Here is a 15,027-nt window from a genome sequence, read left to right on the forward strand (position 1 = left end):
GCCTTCCTCTTGATACTTTGTCAGATGGTAGTTTTGGTGCTATTGTTAGTAAAAACAATCGTCAGCCGGTTGTATCGCGGTGGAAACACCGTCAGCTGGTCACATGAAAATTTAAAAAAAAAGTTTCAGTCATCGCCTCCCGTTTGATACTTTGTCAGATGATAGTTTAGGATCTGTTGTGAATAAAAATAATCGTCAGCCGGCTGTATCGCGGTGGAAACACCGTCAGCTGGTCACATGAACTTGTAAAAAAAAAAAATGTTTTTAGTCATCGCCTTCCTCTTGATACTTTGTCAGATGGTAGTTTAGGTGCTATTGATAGTAAAACCAATCGTCAGCCGGTTGTATCGCGGTGGAAACACCGTCAGCTGGTCACATGAACTTGTAAAAAAAAAAAAATGTTTTCAGTCATCGCCTTCCTCTTGATACTTTATCAGATGGTAGTTTTGGTGCTATTGTTAGTAAAAACAATCGTCAGCCGGTTGTATCGCGGTGGAAACATCGTCAGCTGGTCACATGAACTTGTAAAAAAAAAACTGTTTTCAGTCATCGCCTTCCTCTTGATACTTTGTCAGATGGTAGTTTTGGTGCTATTGTTAGTAAAAACAATCGTCAGCCGGTTGTATCGCGGTGGAAACATCGTCAGCTGGTCACATGAACTTGTAAAAAAAAAACTGTTTTCAGTCATCGCCTTCCTCTTGATACTTTGTCAGATGGTAGTTTAGGTGCTATTGTTAGTAAAAACAATCGTCAGCCGGTTGTATCGCGGTGGAAACACCGTCAGCTGGTCACATGAACATATAAAAAAAATTGTTTTCAGTCATGGCCTCCCGTCCCGTTGTTTGATACTTTGTCAGATGCTGCTGTGTTGCTGCTGCACAAAAAACTGTTTTAGGTGCAGAGCAGGCATGAGTTTCAATAAAATTTTAGTTAATTTACTTTCATATATTTAGTGATAGCATATCAGTAGTGTGTTAGTGCCGGTTCTAGACCAAAACTTTTCCGCTAGGGGACGACACTAAATCTAATAAAAAATACTGCAAAAATGGAAAATATATCCACCTGGTGCATCAAAACATTCAAAGTATTTAAGATGCACCCTAGTGGAAGTCAGCTGCCGCTCCGTTGGTGGGTTGAGGACTCCCGGTTGATACTTTGTCAGGTGGTAGTTTAGGTGTTTAGGTGGTCAGTGAACTTGTAAACTTGTGAACTTGTTGGTTGATGTTAAAATAAATGTATTTTCTTTGTTTCTTTCTTTCTTTCTTTAAAAAAAAATTGTTTTCAGTCATTGCCTCCCGTTTGATACTTTGTCAGATGATAGTTTAGGTGCTGTTGTGAATAAAAATAATCGTTAGCTGGCTGTATCGCGGTGGAAACACCGTCAGCTGGTCACATGAATTTGTAAAATGCTAATTTACTCATTGTTATCCTTATACATAGTAATTTATTAATCTCATGAAAAAGATCGTTAACTATTTATAAGCATTTGGGTATACATATTTTCATTCCTTTTGCTTGATACCCTCTAGCCACAAAGACGATAAAGAAATTAAAAGTAAAAAACGTTGAAACTTCATTCCCCTCCAATTCATTTCTATCCATTCCTTCCAATATTTTCGGAGAAAGAAATGAATCAAAGGACCACGGTGGGTACGTATTTTACCGGTCAACTAATTAATCTAATTCTGGTTGTTTAAATAAATTTAAATGAGTACTAAAATAAATAGATTAGCAACTAAAACGGAGCTAAGTTATACATATAAATATGAGTAGTGTTTTAATGCTGTTACAGCTTTTGTTTGTTTTCAGAAAGGTAACAAGTATTTATTTGGCAACTGAATTACTATAGGTACTCGTATTGGAGACCATTTATGAAGCACATTTTAAAAATAAATCGTCTATCTATTAATTCAAAAATGAAGTTGTTTTAAGTCATGGGTAAATGTTGTTGTTGTTGTTGTTTGTTGTTGTTGTCCTATGGTACCCCATCGGTACAAAGGGCCTTCGTGAGACGTCGCCATCCGCTCCTGTCCTGCGCCTCGCGCTTCGCGTCCCTCCAACTCAGTCCTGCTGCCCGCAGCTCAGCGTCGATTGTGCGCTGCCACGTGCAGGGGTCGGAAACCGGTATTTGCTCCATACAAAAATACCGGTATTATTACGTTCTTTTTCGTTCTTTTGTTTATAATTTCATTTTTAATGGGACATTTTAATAATGCAAAATTGTTTCCTAAATACATGATTCAGTCCTACGTAATGAGCATAAAACAATTCAAAATATTGGGCTATTTCGGGGTTTAAAAAAAATACCGGTTCCGAGCCCTGGCCACGTGTGCGCCGGCCGGCCCTGTCGCTTGCTCCCGTGCGGCTTCCACTTGTAAGCAATCCTGGCCGTGTTGTCATCTGGTCTTCGGAGGGTGTGCCCTATCCACTTCCACTTCCGTTTCGCGATTTCTTGTTTGACCGGGACTTGGTGGCATCGATTCCATAGATCCTTGTTGCTGGAAATGGGAATCCTTGTCGAAGGAATGGATCTTAAGCACTTGGTAAATGAGAAAATTAAAAAATAAAGTTTTTCAAACTATATCGTGTTATATATCAAATGAAAGAACTCATTGTGAGAATCTCAAATATTTTTTGAAGTGAAACTTCTTATGGCACTTCCAACTGACAGCGTTAAACGTTTAACGCTACCATACATAATAATTTAATTTATACCATACATAATGTACATACATATACCAGGCGAACATAACTATGAACATACAAATACAAGAGTGTGACCAGTAAGTTGAATAGGGTAATTTCCCGAAAGTAGGGTAATTGATGCTCTTCTTAATAAATCAAGAATAAATCGCTACCATAGATAATTTAATTTTATACTCTATTATTAACTCACTAAAGTTAACTTTCGCTCGACCAGCACGGTGTCTTATCTCCCTCTCTCTCTGTGTATACTTGTTTGATACATACATGTACCAGGCTAACATAACTATAAAGGAGGTTTAAGAATTATATAACTGGAGAGGTGACAGATAAAAATGCCAATAGATAATTTATACCAACGAGTAAAGTAAGTATAATAGGTAAAGAGAGCACTTGAAGCATTTTATGGAAACTGATTTGAAAGCGCCATCTTTGATTTTATTCTGAAACTAAGTATATATGTGTGCGTGCACAACTACATATGCATACATACGTGTACTTTCGTCCCACATAATATTAGGTCTACTTGGCCAGTTTACAAGTACCATTTTTTGTTTGTAACAAAAAACTTTTATTGATTGCAAGATATCAAACAAAAAAAATTACTTGTAAACCGCCCAAGTAGTCCTAATATTATGTAAAAAAGATTTAAAAGAGTTGAATGAATATAACAAAACCATAATAGTAAAGGAAGTATTTTTATTGCTTTTCAATTTGGTATACAAAGATAGTACCTAATAAGAGCAGGTGTACCAGGTTGTCCCATAATGACCTGGACTGACCCATTTCTGCGCGACATGTCATGACATGTTATGCACTATTGGATAGCAATGTCCAAAATTGAGTACCGAAGTGTCATAAAATTCCTGTTTAAAGAAGGATTATCTCCCGCTCAAATCAAAGATCGTTTAGATGGCGTATTCGGCGAGTCTTCTCCTTCTTATAGCACCGTAAAAAACTGGGTAAACGAGTTTCGATTTGGTCGGGAAGCTGTCGAAGATCTGGGACATGATGGAAGACCAGTGGAGGTCCTCACTTCTGAAAATATCAACAGCGTCCAAGAGGAAGTTTTAAGTGATCGCCGCCTAAAGATCAGAGAAATAGCAGCAAGACTAGGGCTTTCTAAGAGCACCGTCCACCGCATAATTCACGATCATCTTCACATGAGTAAGGTCAGTGCAAGGTGGGTACCTAAACTTCTATCAGCTGTTCAGAAAGAAGAACTCGTGAAATGTGCCTCTAAATTTTTGGAGCTCTGTGGCGAAAACCCTAAAAGCATAATTAAACGGCTGGTAACTGGAGACGAAACAATGGTGCTTTATTATGATCCCGAGAGCAAACGCGAGTCGATTGAGTGGCGTTTTAAAAACGAAAAGCCCCCTATTAAAGCGAAGGTGCACCAGTCCACCAAAAAGCTGATGTGCACAATCTTTTGGGATGGCCATGGTATCCTGATTGTCGATTTTAAAGAACGTAATACCGTTATAAATGGCTCTTATAAATTTTTCAATATATTTGTACATTCTTATACGATGGCCCAGCGTAGGCCAGTCCAAGGGACGCAGCTATGCGGTGGAATGAGATATCAATATCACTTGATCGCTCTCGCTCTAACGCATAAATGCGTCTCTTGGACTCCCTCGTGACCTTGTAGATACTACTACTTTCCAAATCAGAAAATAGATATTTTGTCAGCGCATAAGGTGGTAAAGATTGACAACTAACTGAACTAACGGATTAGCGTCTTTAACATTTCATACAAGTTATATGGGTCGAAATGGAAGTTTAATTTACGATTACTCCTGAGATATTAATTTAAATTGTATGGTGTAAGGGACCTTTGTAATCTGTCTGAAATGCTTAATATAACTGACGTATTTAATTTGGTAATTATTATTAATACTGTATCCGTGTAAATAGCTTTGCAAATACCACATACTATGAAATCTTTTTGTAGTAAAGATAAGAATGGGTATAGTAAGTTATCCTTAAAAGATAGACATACACCATCGCGGACTTTTTTGTAGAGCAATGAAAGAGAGATCTTTCCACCATACATTGTTTTGTTATATCTCAAACGGGTTGGGCAGCGTTTTCGATTAAATGTGTTAGCCAGCGTGATTTTTTTCTGACTTGATTACCAAATATCGTCATATTACAACCAATTTACACAAAACCTTAACAAATTATACGACTTAACCTTCCTCAAGAATCACTCTATTCATAGGTGAAAACCGCATAAAAATCCGTTCAGTAGTTTTCACTGAAATTATTACGATATACTTACTGCTCGCTTAATACTTTGATAAAATACAAGCCTATAGTTGCAACCGCTGTGTGGCGCTGTCTTCGTGCACGGTCCCAATAACCATTATTCGATAAATTGTCCTTGAAATGAATAATGTGCTGATTTTATAACGTTTTCAAGGCAAAATCATATTTTTCTGCCTTAATTTTGATTTGAATTTTTTTTGCATACCTACCTACATCAAGCCTTTTAAGGCCATCCCGCCGATTCGTCGCCGCCGCCGACTAATTTTGACCGGCGGCGCTCATATCTAATCAGTAGGCCGAGCACATGATTGACGCGACAGTATCTCGCCGCGAAATAGACTACCCGTCTTTTACTAACTGTATGAATTAAAGAGGGACGAGTAGTCTATGTCGCGGCGAGATACTCTCGCGCCAATCATGTGCTAGCCCGCCTGATCACGTCTATTTTTGCATTAGCATATTATTACACTGTCATCGGACATAAAGAAGTAATTTAAATTTCAACTGAATCAGATCACGGTTGTTCCTAAAGGTAGGTATTTTAGTTTTTCGTAAATAACTCGTAACATCATATAGCAAATTTATATACAATTTTCCATAAAAAGTTTCTGAACACTCACTTGGATCAAATATCTGGACCCAAAGAGGGAACAGTGGCTTGGTAGAAAATAGGTGGCTGACCGAGCCAATTTTGATTCACAACAGCACCTAAGCTATAATCTGACAAAGTATCAAACGGGAGGCGATGACTGAATTTTTTTTTTTTTTTGACAAGTTCATGTCACCAGCTGACGGTGTTTCCACCGCGATACAACCGGCTGACGATTGTTTTTATTCACAACAGCACCTAAACTATCATCTGACAAAGTATCGAACGGGAGGCGATGACTAAAAACAATTTTTTTTTACAAGTTCATGTGACCAGCTGACGGTGTTTCCACCGCGATACAACCGGCTGACGATTATTTTTAATCACAACAGAAGCTAAACTATCATCAGTAGGGTGCATCTTAAATAGGCGTTAACCACTATACGAGTTTTCGCGAGGAAGGTGATTGATCACGGAAACTGTTCGGGGCTCGCGGTCTATAATGAATTAATGCCTCAACTTAATAGTTAATAACCACCAGGTGGGGTTCGTTCACCAGACTTAGTTAATTCGGTCGTTAATTATATTAAATAGTCAGTTTAAATTTAAGGAACGTAAGGACATTGTATCCATGTCTGTTGAACGGACTATAGAACTAAGTGCAGTAGAATGGGAGCAATTTTAAGATAAAGCGGATGATACCTGTATTATTGTACAAGCGGATAATTTCAACAATTTAAAGTACAAACTCTGTCACGTGACAAGTTTAATCGAAAAATGGTTCTCTGCAAATGGCATGTTAATTAATCTTGACAAGACAAATATTGTTCATTTTCGACTATAAAATACAAATACAAATAAACTGAATATTGTAGTAAATGACACCTAAATCCCACAAGTAGACACTGTGAAATACCTAGGATACCAAATCGACTCAGGACTAACGTGGGCCCCGCACATACAATCCACCTGCGACAGACTTGCCTCAGCCTGTTTTGCGCTGTCCCGAATAGCACCCAGTTTATCTATTGAGAACTTAAAGACCGCCTACTATGGATATTTCCGCGCAATACTTTCTCAAGGTGTCGATCTTTGGGGTACAGCTGCTGATCGAGATAGACTGCTTAGAATGCAGAAACGCGCCCTTCGTATTATTGATGGCAAACCCGTTGACTATCCTGCACAATCTCTGTTTAAAAAACACAAGATATTAACGCTACCGTGTATATATATACTGACCGCATGTACGTATGTCAGAACAAATATGCACTTGTATAAATCCAGTGGATCTACCCGCAGTGGCCCAGCCCGCAGGTTGCCTATTCTTCTCGCCCCTAAATGCAGGCTCGCGAAGTCACGAAAGTCACTAAATATTATGGGACCAAAGCTTTATAACTCAGTACCGACCGATATAAAAGAATCGAAAAGTGACACAATATTTAACAAAAAGCTAAAATCGTTACTTGTAGAAAAGGCTTACTACTCGATCGACGAATTCATGATGTCTATGCGAAATGATCATTGATTCCATATCGTAACTTCCTCTAAACATTTATATTAACCTATTATTGTGTATAATAATTTTATCTTTATTTTATTCTTAAGAATTTGTGACTTGTAAAATGTACTTTATTTTACCAATAAAGATCTGTATATCTGTAAAGATGTAACACTTTAAACTCTCACGTTTTGTACACATAATTAATGTCATTACCGGGTCTAACGCGATTAAATTTCATTATTTTCCCTTTTATTTCGACGTTTCAACTAGGTTTACAGTTAAAGATAAAGATGTGTTTATTTGTACAAATGTAGTGATGAACATAGGTGGACGGTAATTTTGGATGCGTACATTTCACTTAAAGAAGCATGCAAATTTTTCTTACTAGCTACGTACTATAACTAATAAGTTATACAATAATAACATCATCGGGATACAGATCATACATGATTTCATTTCTACCTACGGTTTTACAATATTACTATTACATAAAATTATTTATTCAATTACAGATGTGAAATATTCATTAATTTTATAATAGCATTTATATAAGTAATTTCTTACTAGAAGGTGATATTTTAAGTAGGACAGATTCCATTATGCTTTCAAATATTTCAAAATTGCTCCAATTCTACTGCATCGTTCAACAGGCATGGATACAATGTCCTTACGTTCCTTAAATTTTAAATGACTATTTAATATCAGTTTAATGTCAGCGATGCGCACAGGGCCGCAAGAGAGAAATTTCACGAGTGGACACTCTGTGGTAGACCGGAAGTGGGCAGGTTATTTAATGAGATGTGTGAAACGCGAAGAATATTCAAATCTCGCTTAAAATGGTGCCAGGACCATCAAACCCAAATAAAAATGAATATTCTAGCTTCACAGCACTCCAAAAAGGACTTCCGGTCATTTTGGAACGCCACAAACAACATGAAGTTTCGACCTTCGTGCCCTGTGAGTGTTAATGGCAAAACTGACACCAAAGACATAGCTAACACTTTTAAAGATCATTTCGTTGTCAAATCACCTCTTGTGCGGTCGCAGGATGAGATGAACGGTGCTGAGGTCAACGTGAAACCTGGACCGGGATACTCTGCTAAGGATGTAGCAGAGGCTATTAAATCTATCACCCGAGGCAAATCCCCAGGACACGATGGCCTCAGCATCGAACACCTTCAAAATGCGGGTCCCCATATCTCGAGAGTGTTAGCTTTGTTTTATACGCTGTGTGTAAGGCACTGTTATCTGCCCGAGGATATGATGAAAACTGTAGTTATTCCTGTACCCAAAAATAAAACTGGAGATTTGTCCGACACCAATAACTACAGGCCTATATCCCTTGCGACTATTATTGCTAAGGTATTTGATAGTGTGCTTAATGTACAATTAAATAAGTACGTGAGCCTTAACCCCAACCAGTTTGGTTTTCGACCAGGGTTATCAACGGAAAGTGCAATACTGTGCCTTAAGCACACTGTCAATTACTATTTAAACAGAAAGACGCCAGTTTATGCGTGCTTCTTAGACCTGTCTAAGGCTTTTGACCTGGTTTCCTACAATATCCTATGGAAAAAACTAGAAGCCATTAAATTACCTAATGAGACCATACAAATCCTGAGGTACTGGTATGGAAATCAGGTCAATAGCGTTAGATGGTCAAGTACCTTATCGGACCCGTATCGGTTGGAGTGTGGGGTGAGACAGGGGGGGTTTGACCTCGCCCACACTTTTTAACCTTTACGTAAATGAGCTTCTCGAGGCGCTCGGCAAAACTCATGTCGGCTGCCATATCGACACAGTTTGTCTGAATAATTTGAGTTATGCAGACGATATGGTTTTGTTGAGCGCGTCGGCTTGTGGTTTGCGAAAACTTTTATGTATTTGCGAGACCTACGCCATCCATCATGGGCTAAAATATAATGTGGGTAAAACGCAATACATGGTGTTTGAACCTACTGGGTATCGGATACCCAAGGTACCTCCCATCAACCTGAGTGGTACTCCACTGGAAAGGGTGAGGGCTTTTAAATATTTAGGCCATGTTGTCACCTCAGACCTAAAAGACAACATGGATATCGAGCGTGAACGGAGGGCCCTGTCGGTGAGGGCAAACATGATTGCGCGTAAGTTTGCGCGATGTACTAGGGAGGTGAAATTAACTCTCTTTAGAGCATATTGCACTTCCCTCTATACGTGCAGCTTATGGACATACTACACGCAGCGGGCCTATGGGGCTCTCCGGGTCCAATATAACAACGCGTTCCGGGTCCTGGTGGGGCTGCCTCGCTTCTGCAGCGCGTCAGGGATGTTTGCTGAAGCACGCATAGATTGCTTTTATACGACTATGCGCAAACGATGCACATCCCTGGTGCGCCGGGTGCGGGCCAGCCCCAACCCCATCCTGCGGTTGATAGCCGAGAGGTTTGACTGCCCATATATGAGGCACTGTGACGACATGCATGTTTCTAGAAGTACTTATTATGTATAAGCTACTTGGGTATGTACTTCTAGAAACATAAGTCAGTTCATTTCAATATTGTTTATTTTTTATTATTTATTGTAATGTTAATTTTTGTGATAATAATTATTCTGTATATATAGTGATAGATGTAAGCATTAACATAGCTATAAGTACTTACTAACACAAGCTATATGAGTCTGTAAAGTTACTCGAAATAAAAATGATTTATTATTTATTATTTAATATAATTAACGACCGAATTAACTAGGTCTGGTGAACGAAGTTCCCACCTGGTGGTTATTAAGTTGAGGCATTAATTCATTATTAGTTCAGTAATACATAAAATATCAATATCAAAATCATTCAATAAAGTTCTATCTGTAAATATTTTCCTCTAATACATTGAATGTTTTAATGCACCAGGTGGATATACTTTCCATTTTTGCAGTATTTTTCATTAGATTAGTGTTGTCCCCTAGCAGAAAAGTTTTGGTCTAGAACCGGCACAAACACACTACTGATATGCTATCACTTTTTACAAGTTCATGTGACCAGCTGACGGTGTTTCCACCGCGATACAACCGGCTGACGATTGTTTTTACTAACAATAGCACCAAAACTACCATCTGACAAAGTATCAAGAGGAAGGCGATGACTGAAAACAGTTTTTTTTTTTTACAAGTTCATGTGACCAGCTGACGATGTTTCCACCGCGATACAACCGGCTGACGATTGTTTTTACTAACAATAGCACCAAAACTACCATCTGACAAAGTATCAAGAGGAAGGCGATGACTGAAAACATTTTTTTTTTTTACAAGTTCATGTGACCAGCTGACGGTGTTTCCACCGCGATACAACCGGCTGACGATTGGTTTTACTATCAATAGCACCTAAACTACCATCTGACAAAGTATCAAGAGGAAGGCGATGACTAAAAACATTTTTTTTTTTTACAAGTTCATGTGACCAGCTGACGGTGTTTCCACCGCGATACAGCCGGCTGACGATTATTTTTATTCACAACAGATCCTAAACTATCATCTGACAAAGTATCAAACGGGAGGCGATGACTGAAACTTTTTTTTTAAATTTTCATGTGACCAGCTGACGGTGTTTCCACCGCGATACAACCGGCTGACGATTGTTTTTACTAACAATAGCACCAAAACTACCATCTGACAAAGTATCAAGAGGAAGGCGATGACTGAAAACATTTTTTTTTTTTACAAGTTCATGTGACCAGCTGACGGTGTTTCCACCGCGATACAACCGGCTGACGATTGGTTTTACTATCAATAGCACCTAAACTACCATCTGACAAAGTATCAAGAGGAAGGCGATGACTGAAAACTTTTTTTTTTTTTTACAAGTTCATGTGACCAGCTGACGGTGTTTCCACCGCGATACAACCGGCTGACGATTGGTTTTACTATCAATAGCACCTAAACTACCATCTGACAAAGTATCAAGAGGAAGGCGATGACTAAAAACATTTTTTTTTTTACAAGTTCATGTGACCAGCTGACGATGTTTCCACCGCGATACAACCGGCTGACGATTGGTTTTACTATCAATAGCACCTAAACTACCATCTGACAAAGTATCAAGGGGAAGGCGATGACTAAAAACATTTTTTTTTTTACGTGTTTCGGTGGCTGCCATTCCTCAACCCACCAACGGAGCGGCAGCTGACTTCCACTAGGGTGCATCTTAAATAGCCGTTAACCACTATACGAGTTTTCGCGAGGAAGGCGATGATTGACGAAATTTTCGCCTGGCTCGCGGTCTATAAAATAAACAAAATGTGTAACGGCATTAAAATAGTTAGTACCTATTTCTATTTTTTTAAGCTACCGAAATCCGATTAATTAGTTGACCGGTTAATACGTGAACTGTTACTATTTTCTCTTATTAAAATAATACCAGCAAAGATGCTTTTGAGTAAACCGTTTTTTGTCATTTTATTTCATGCATTTTGTAATTGGTAAAAAAATAATTAACTTATATTTTACCTACATAGAAATATACCTTAATCCCATATTGTAAGTACTACATATAAAATAATAAATGATTCGAAATAAGTAAACCTAACTACCTAATGATATTGGCATGGTTACTGCATGTTAGTGTTAAGGGTTTTCAATTAAACTCAAATTACAGTAAACTAGTGTAAGGCCTGAATTACACTTGTAAGTTTTACTTACGAAAGTAGGGACACAGCTATACTACAGAATGAGATATGAATATCGTTATCTCATTCTAGCAAATAGCTGTAAAACTTACAAGTGTAATTCAGGCCTAAAGGCAAGTAAAGGCAAGTAGTAGGAAGTGCGGACCCTGGCAAAGGCCGGGATAACGCTAGGTAGAAGAGATACAGTAAGTAAAGTATAAACAAATTTACCCCCTTTTTCATAAAACTTTATGGCCCTGATTTAGTTAAATTAGGTGGTTACTGTTAGGTGTTTTCAATAAAACTCAAATTACAGTAAGTATAAACAAATTTATTCTATAAATTAATCAATAGTCATAATGGCTGGTATGACTACTGATCGCCTGCAAGATAATATCAACTGCTATACGAATAACATAATATAATATTCTGCACGTTGCTTACATCAAATATTCTAACATCAAACATCTTGAATATTGACTACTTATATGTTGAAACATTATTATATACGTATATTGAAAAACATCAACCAACGGCTACTTTGAAACGAGTAGATTATATTATACGTATATGTTTAATATTACTTTATATTAATATATTACCTACGTATCAAGTAATAGCAATAGAATCAGAAAAAAACACAGGCGGCTTACCTACCTACACATATAACTACCAAGAATTTATTTTATTGAGTTGTTTTAAAGATGAAACCCTTGTAGCTGGGGAGTTAAAATCTATTACTATAACAATTAATATACTATTTATCCTTAGCAAAATTTGCTACTTTTTTGTAAGTTGTCCACGTGGTGTTCGTAAAATAAAGAGCCTATATGGAGTGCGTGTTATCATTGTTTTCCCATCCATAAATGAAGGTAAAAAATATTATTTTTACTATTCATCAGTCCGCATTGCCCAGGACGGAGTGACGAATAGTAGAAAAAAAGTGAAATAAACATTGAAAAAATGGAGCACCGTTACAATAACATTGAAACTCATCACAACATCTAGATTTTGAAAATGTATAGTTACATAGTACGATTACAACCATAATAAAGAGTTAAAATCTAATTTCCTACGATGTAACTAGTAATATCTGGCTATACGTGGGTATATGAACTCTTTTATCAATTATCACACCGATTTTAATTCTACTCTACTATTATCTACACAGCATTTCATTTTCATCCTTAATACCTACTAGACGAAACCTTAATCTACAAATATTTATTTGTGAGTTATTTCCTTCGGGTTATTTATAAATAATGTTTTATATCATTTTTAAAATTTATGAAATTTTCAAAAAACAAATACAGCACTAGGGGAATTCCTAATATGTAGTTTCAAAATATGTCTAGTGGTTAATATATTTAAATATGTGCTACCTATATATTTGTCTAAGGTATGTATTTCTCTACGCCAAAAAAACTACATTTTTTCTACTTCTAAAAAATATTAATGCATTAATACACGTTTCTCATTTTAATGTACAATCCTTAAACATATATATCTTGAGATAAAATAATTTAAAACAGAAGCATTTACAACCCGCAAAAAAATAAAAATAAAATAAATGTGTGGAAAAACATACAACCATGTATTAAAATAGGGTTTCTGTAAATATACGGTATTGTTCCAGCTTCAACCTTCATGCTTTATTAATATAAATTATCTGTATTATAAAATAAGCTACTGCTAACACATCGACGGTTTGCTGAATTATTCTGTTGTACACCTAGGTATTTAAATATAACTAGGAAGGTATCTGCACCTCTAGCACGCTATAAGATAAGTACAGTGTACAAGAAAGATAAGTAAGTGCTTCCATTATTTTCTCATTTATGACCTATTTAACATAGACAGATCAGCACACAATAATCTTAAGAATATAAGATTAGTGCTAAGAAAATTGTAATTTTGTTCTTTATGAAAAATAAACAGTTTAAATATTTTTTTTAACACGCACTAAAATAAAATGTAACAAGTAAACACTTAGTTAAATTTGTATTTTTTTGTGGATTAGTTTATGTTTATGTTTTTTTTTTGTGTTTTAGTGCAATTTTAGAGAGGTATATCTAGATAGATTATAATGCCATTTGAACTACAGTATATGCTAAAACGCCATAATCAAAATCAATTCTAGAGCAAGTAGACTTTAATATACCTACCTGTAGCTTCTTATGTACACAAGTGTTTGATTGATTGATTGAATAATGTGAATAGATTGGTTTATTTCATAAAACCTTCACACGTGAATATCTATCATTCAAGATAGTTTTATTTACATTTATCTAGAAATTATATTTTTTCTTATTTGAACGTACCTACACCAAATTTTTGGTTTACGACTAATTTTCTACTGGATGCTATTTTAGTCTAAAATCTAAATCGGTAAAGCTTGCTAAATATGTCAATGAAATATATGATTAAAATGACGGAAATATTTTTTTTTTTTATTAATACTTGAAGAGCAATCAAAAAATATAAAATAGCAAATCTTTTTACTGTTGATACTTTTTCCCTTAACCTAGCAAAATACAACACAGCAGTAAGCGTCTAAAATTTTACTTATCAGCTACATAACTCACCCAAATATGCACAGTATTTTCTATTATATCATCCATCACAGCACAATATTTCTTCTTGAGTAAATATTACTTATATTATATGATTAACATAACGTATTTTGTACAAAAAATATAAAGCGTAAACCAATCGAAAACACTAGATTTGCATTTATCGAAACACATTGCAATTAATAATACATTTTTGGGAAGAAAAATGCAATAACACACATGCTCTCTCCTATAAATTCGACAAAAAACCTAAACAAGATAGTCCTACAAACTTCTACAAGCGTTAAGCAATATTTTAGCCTCGTATATTTACGAGTAGTGCCTAAGTAATTTCTAAGATCAACAGCCTTTTTATCTGGCAACTATCCGATGAACTGCCGTAGGTTAAGACACAAATGCCGTAACCAGAATAACTTGCACAACCCCGATATCCTAGAGACGAGACGGTTCAACTCAACTGCTAAAAGAGGCTAAGCTACACATAGTAGACGTCGAAGGAGAGCTGCGCTCAGACGAGCGCGGGGCCTGCGGCCAGGCCTGGTGTTGTGGGGGTGGTGGCCGGCGGGGTGCTGGGCGAGGGCGCGGCGGACGCGAGCCGCACTCCGCCGCTCTCGGAAACCACCATACCGTTGGTCACACTGCGACGCGCTTCGGTGTCCGCGTAGGGCGTGGTCAGGATGCGTATGCGCTGGGGACATTCGTTTTATTTGAAACATGGGTTGCTAATTGCTAAGGCGCCCTATAATTTTT

General features: G+C 36.9%; 1 protein-coding gene across 1 annotated transcript in view; it reads right to left on the minus strand.

Moving 5' to 3' along the window:
• Window positions 1-12,014: 12,014 nt before the first annotated feature.
• LOC134741981 (sodium-dependent dopamine transporter) overlaps window positions 12,015-15,027 on the minus strand; it is a 41,779-nt gene continuing 38,766 nt past the window's right edge. The window contains exon 12 of the mRNA XM_063674887.1: window positions 12,015-14,965. Coding sequence (XP_063530957.1) covers window positions 14,786-14,965 — 180 coding nt within the window. The 3' untranslated portion in view covers window positions 12,015-14,785. The remainder of the gene's footprint in view (window positions 14,966-15,027) is intronic.

Source organism: Cydia strobilella, chromosome 6, assembly GCF_947568885.1.
Source record: "Cydia strobilella chromosome 6, ilCydStro3.1, whole genome shotgun sequence".
NCBI lineage: Eukaryota > Metazoa > Arthropoda > Insecta > Lepidoptera > Tortricidae > Cydia > Cydia strobilella.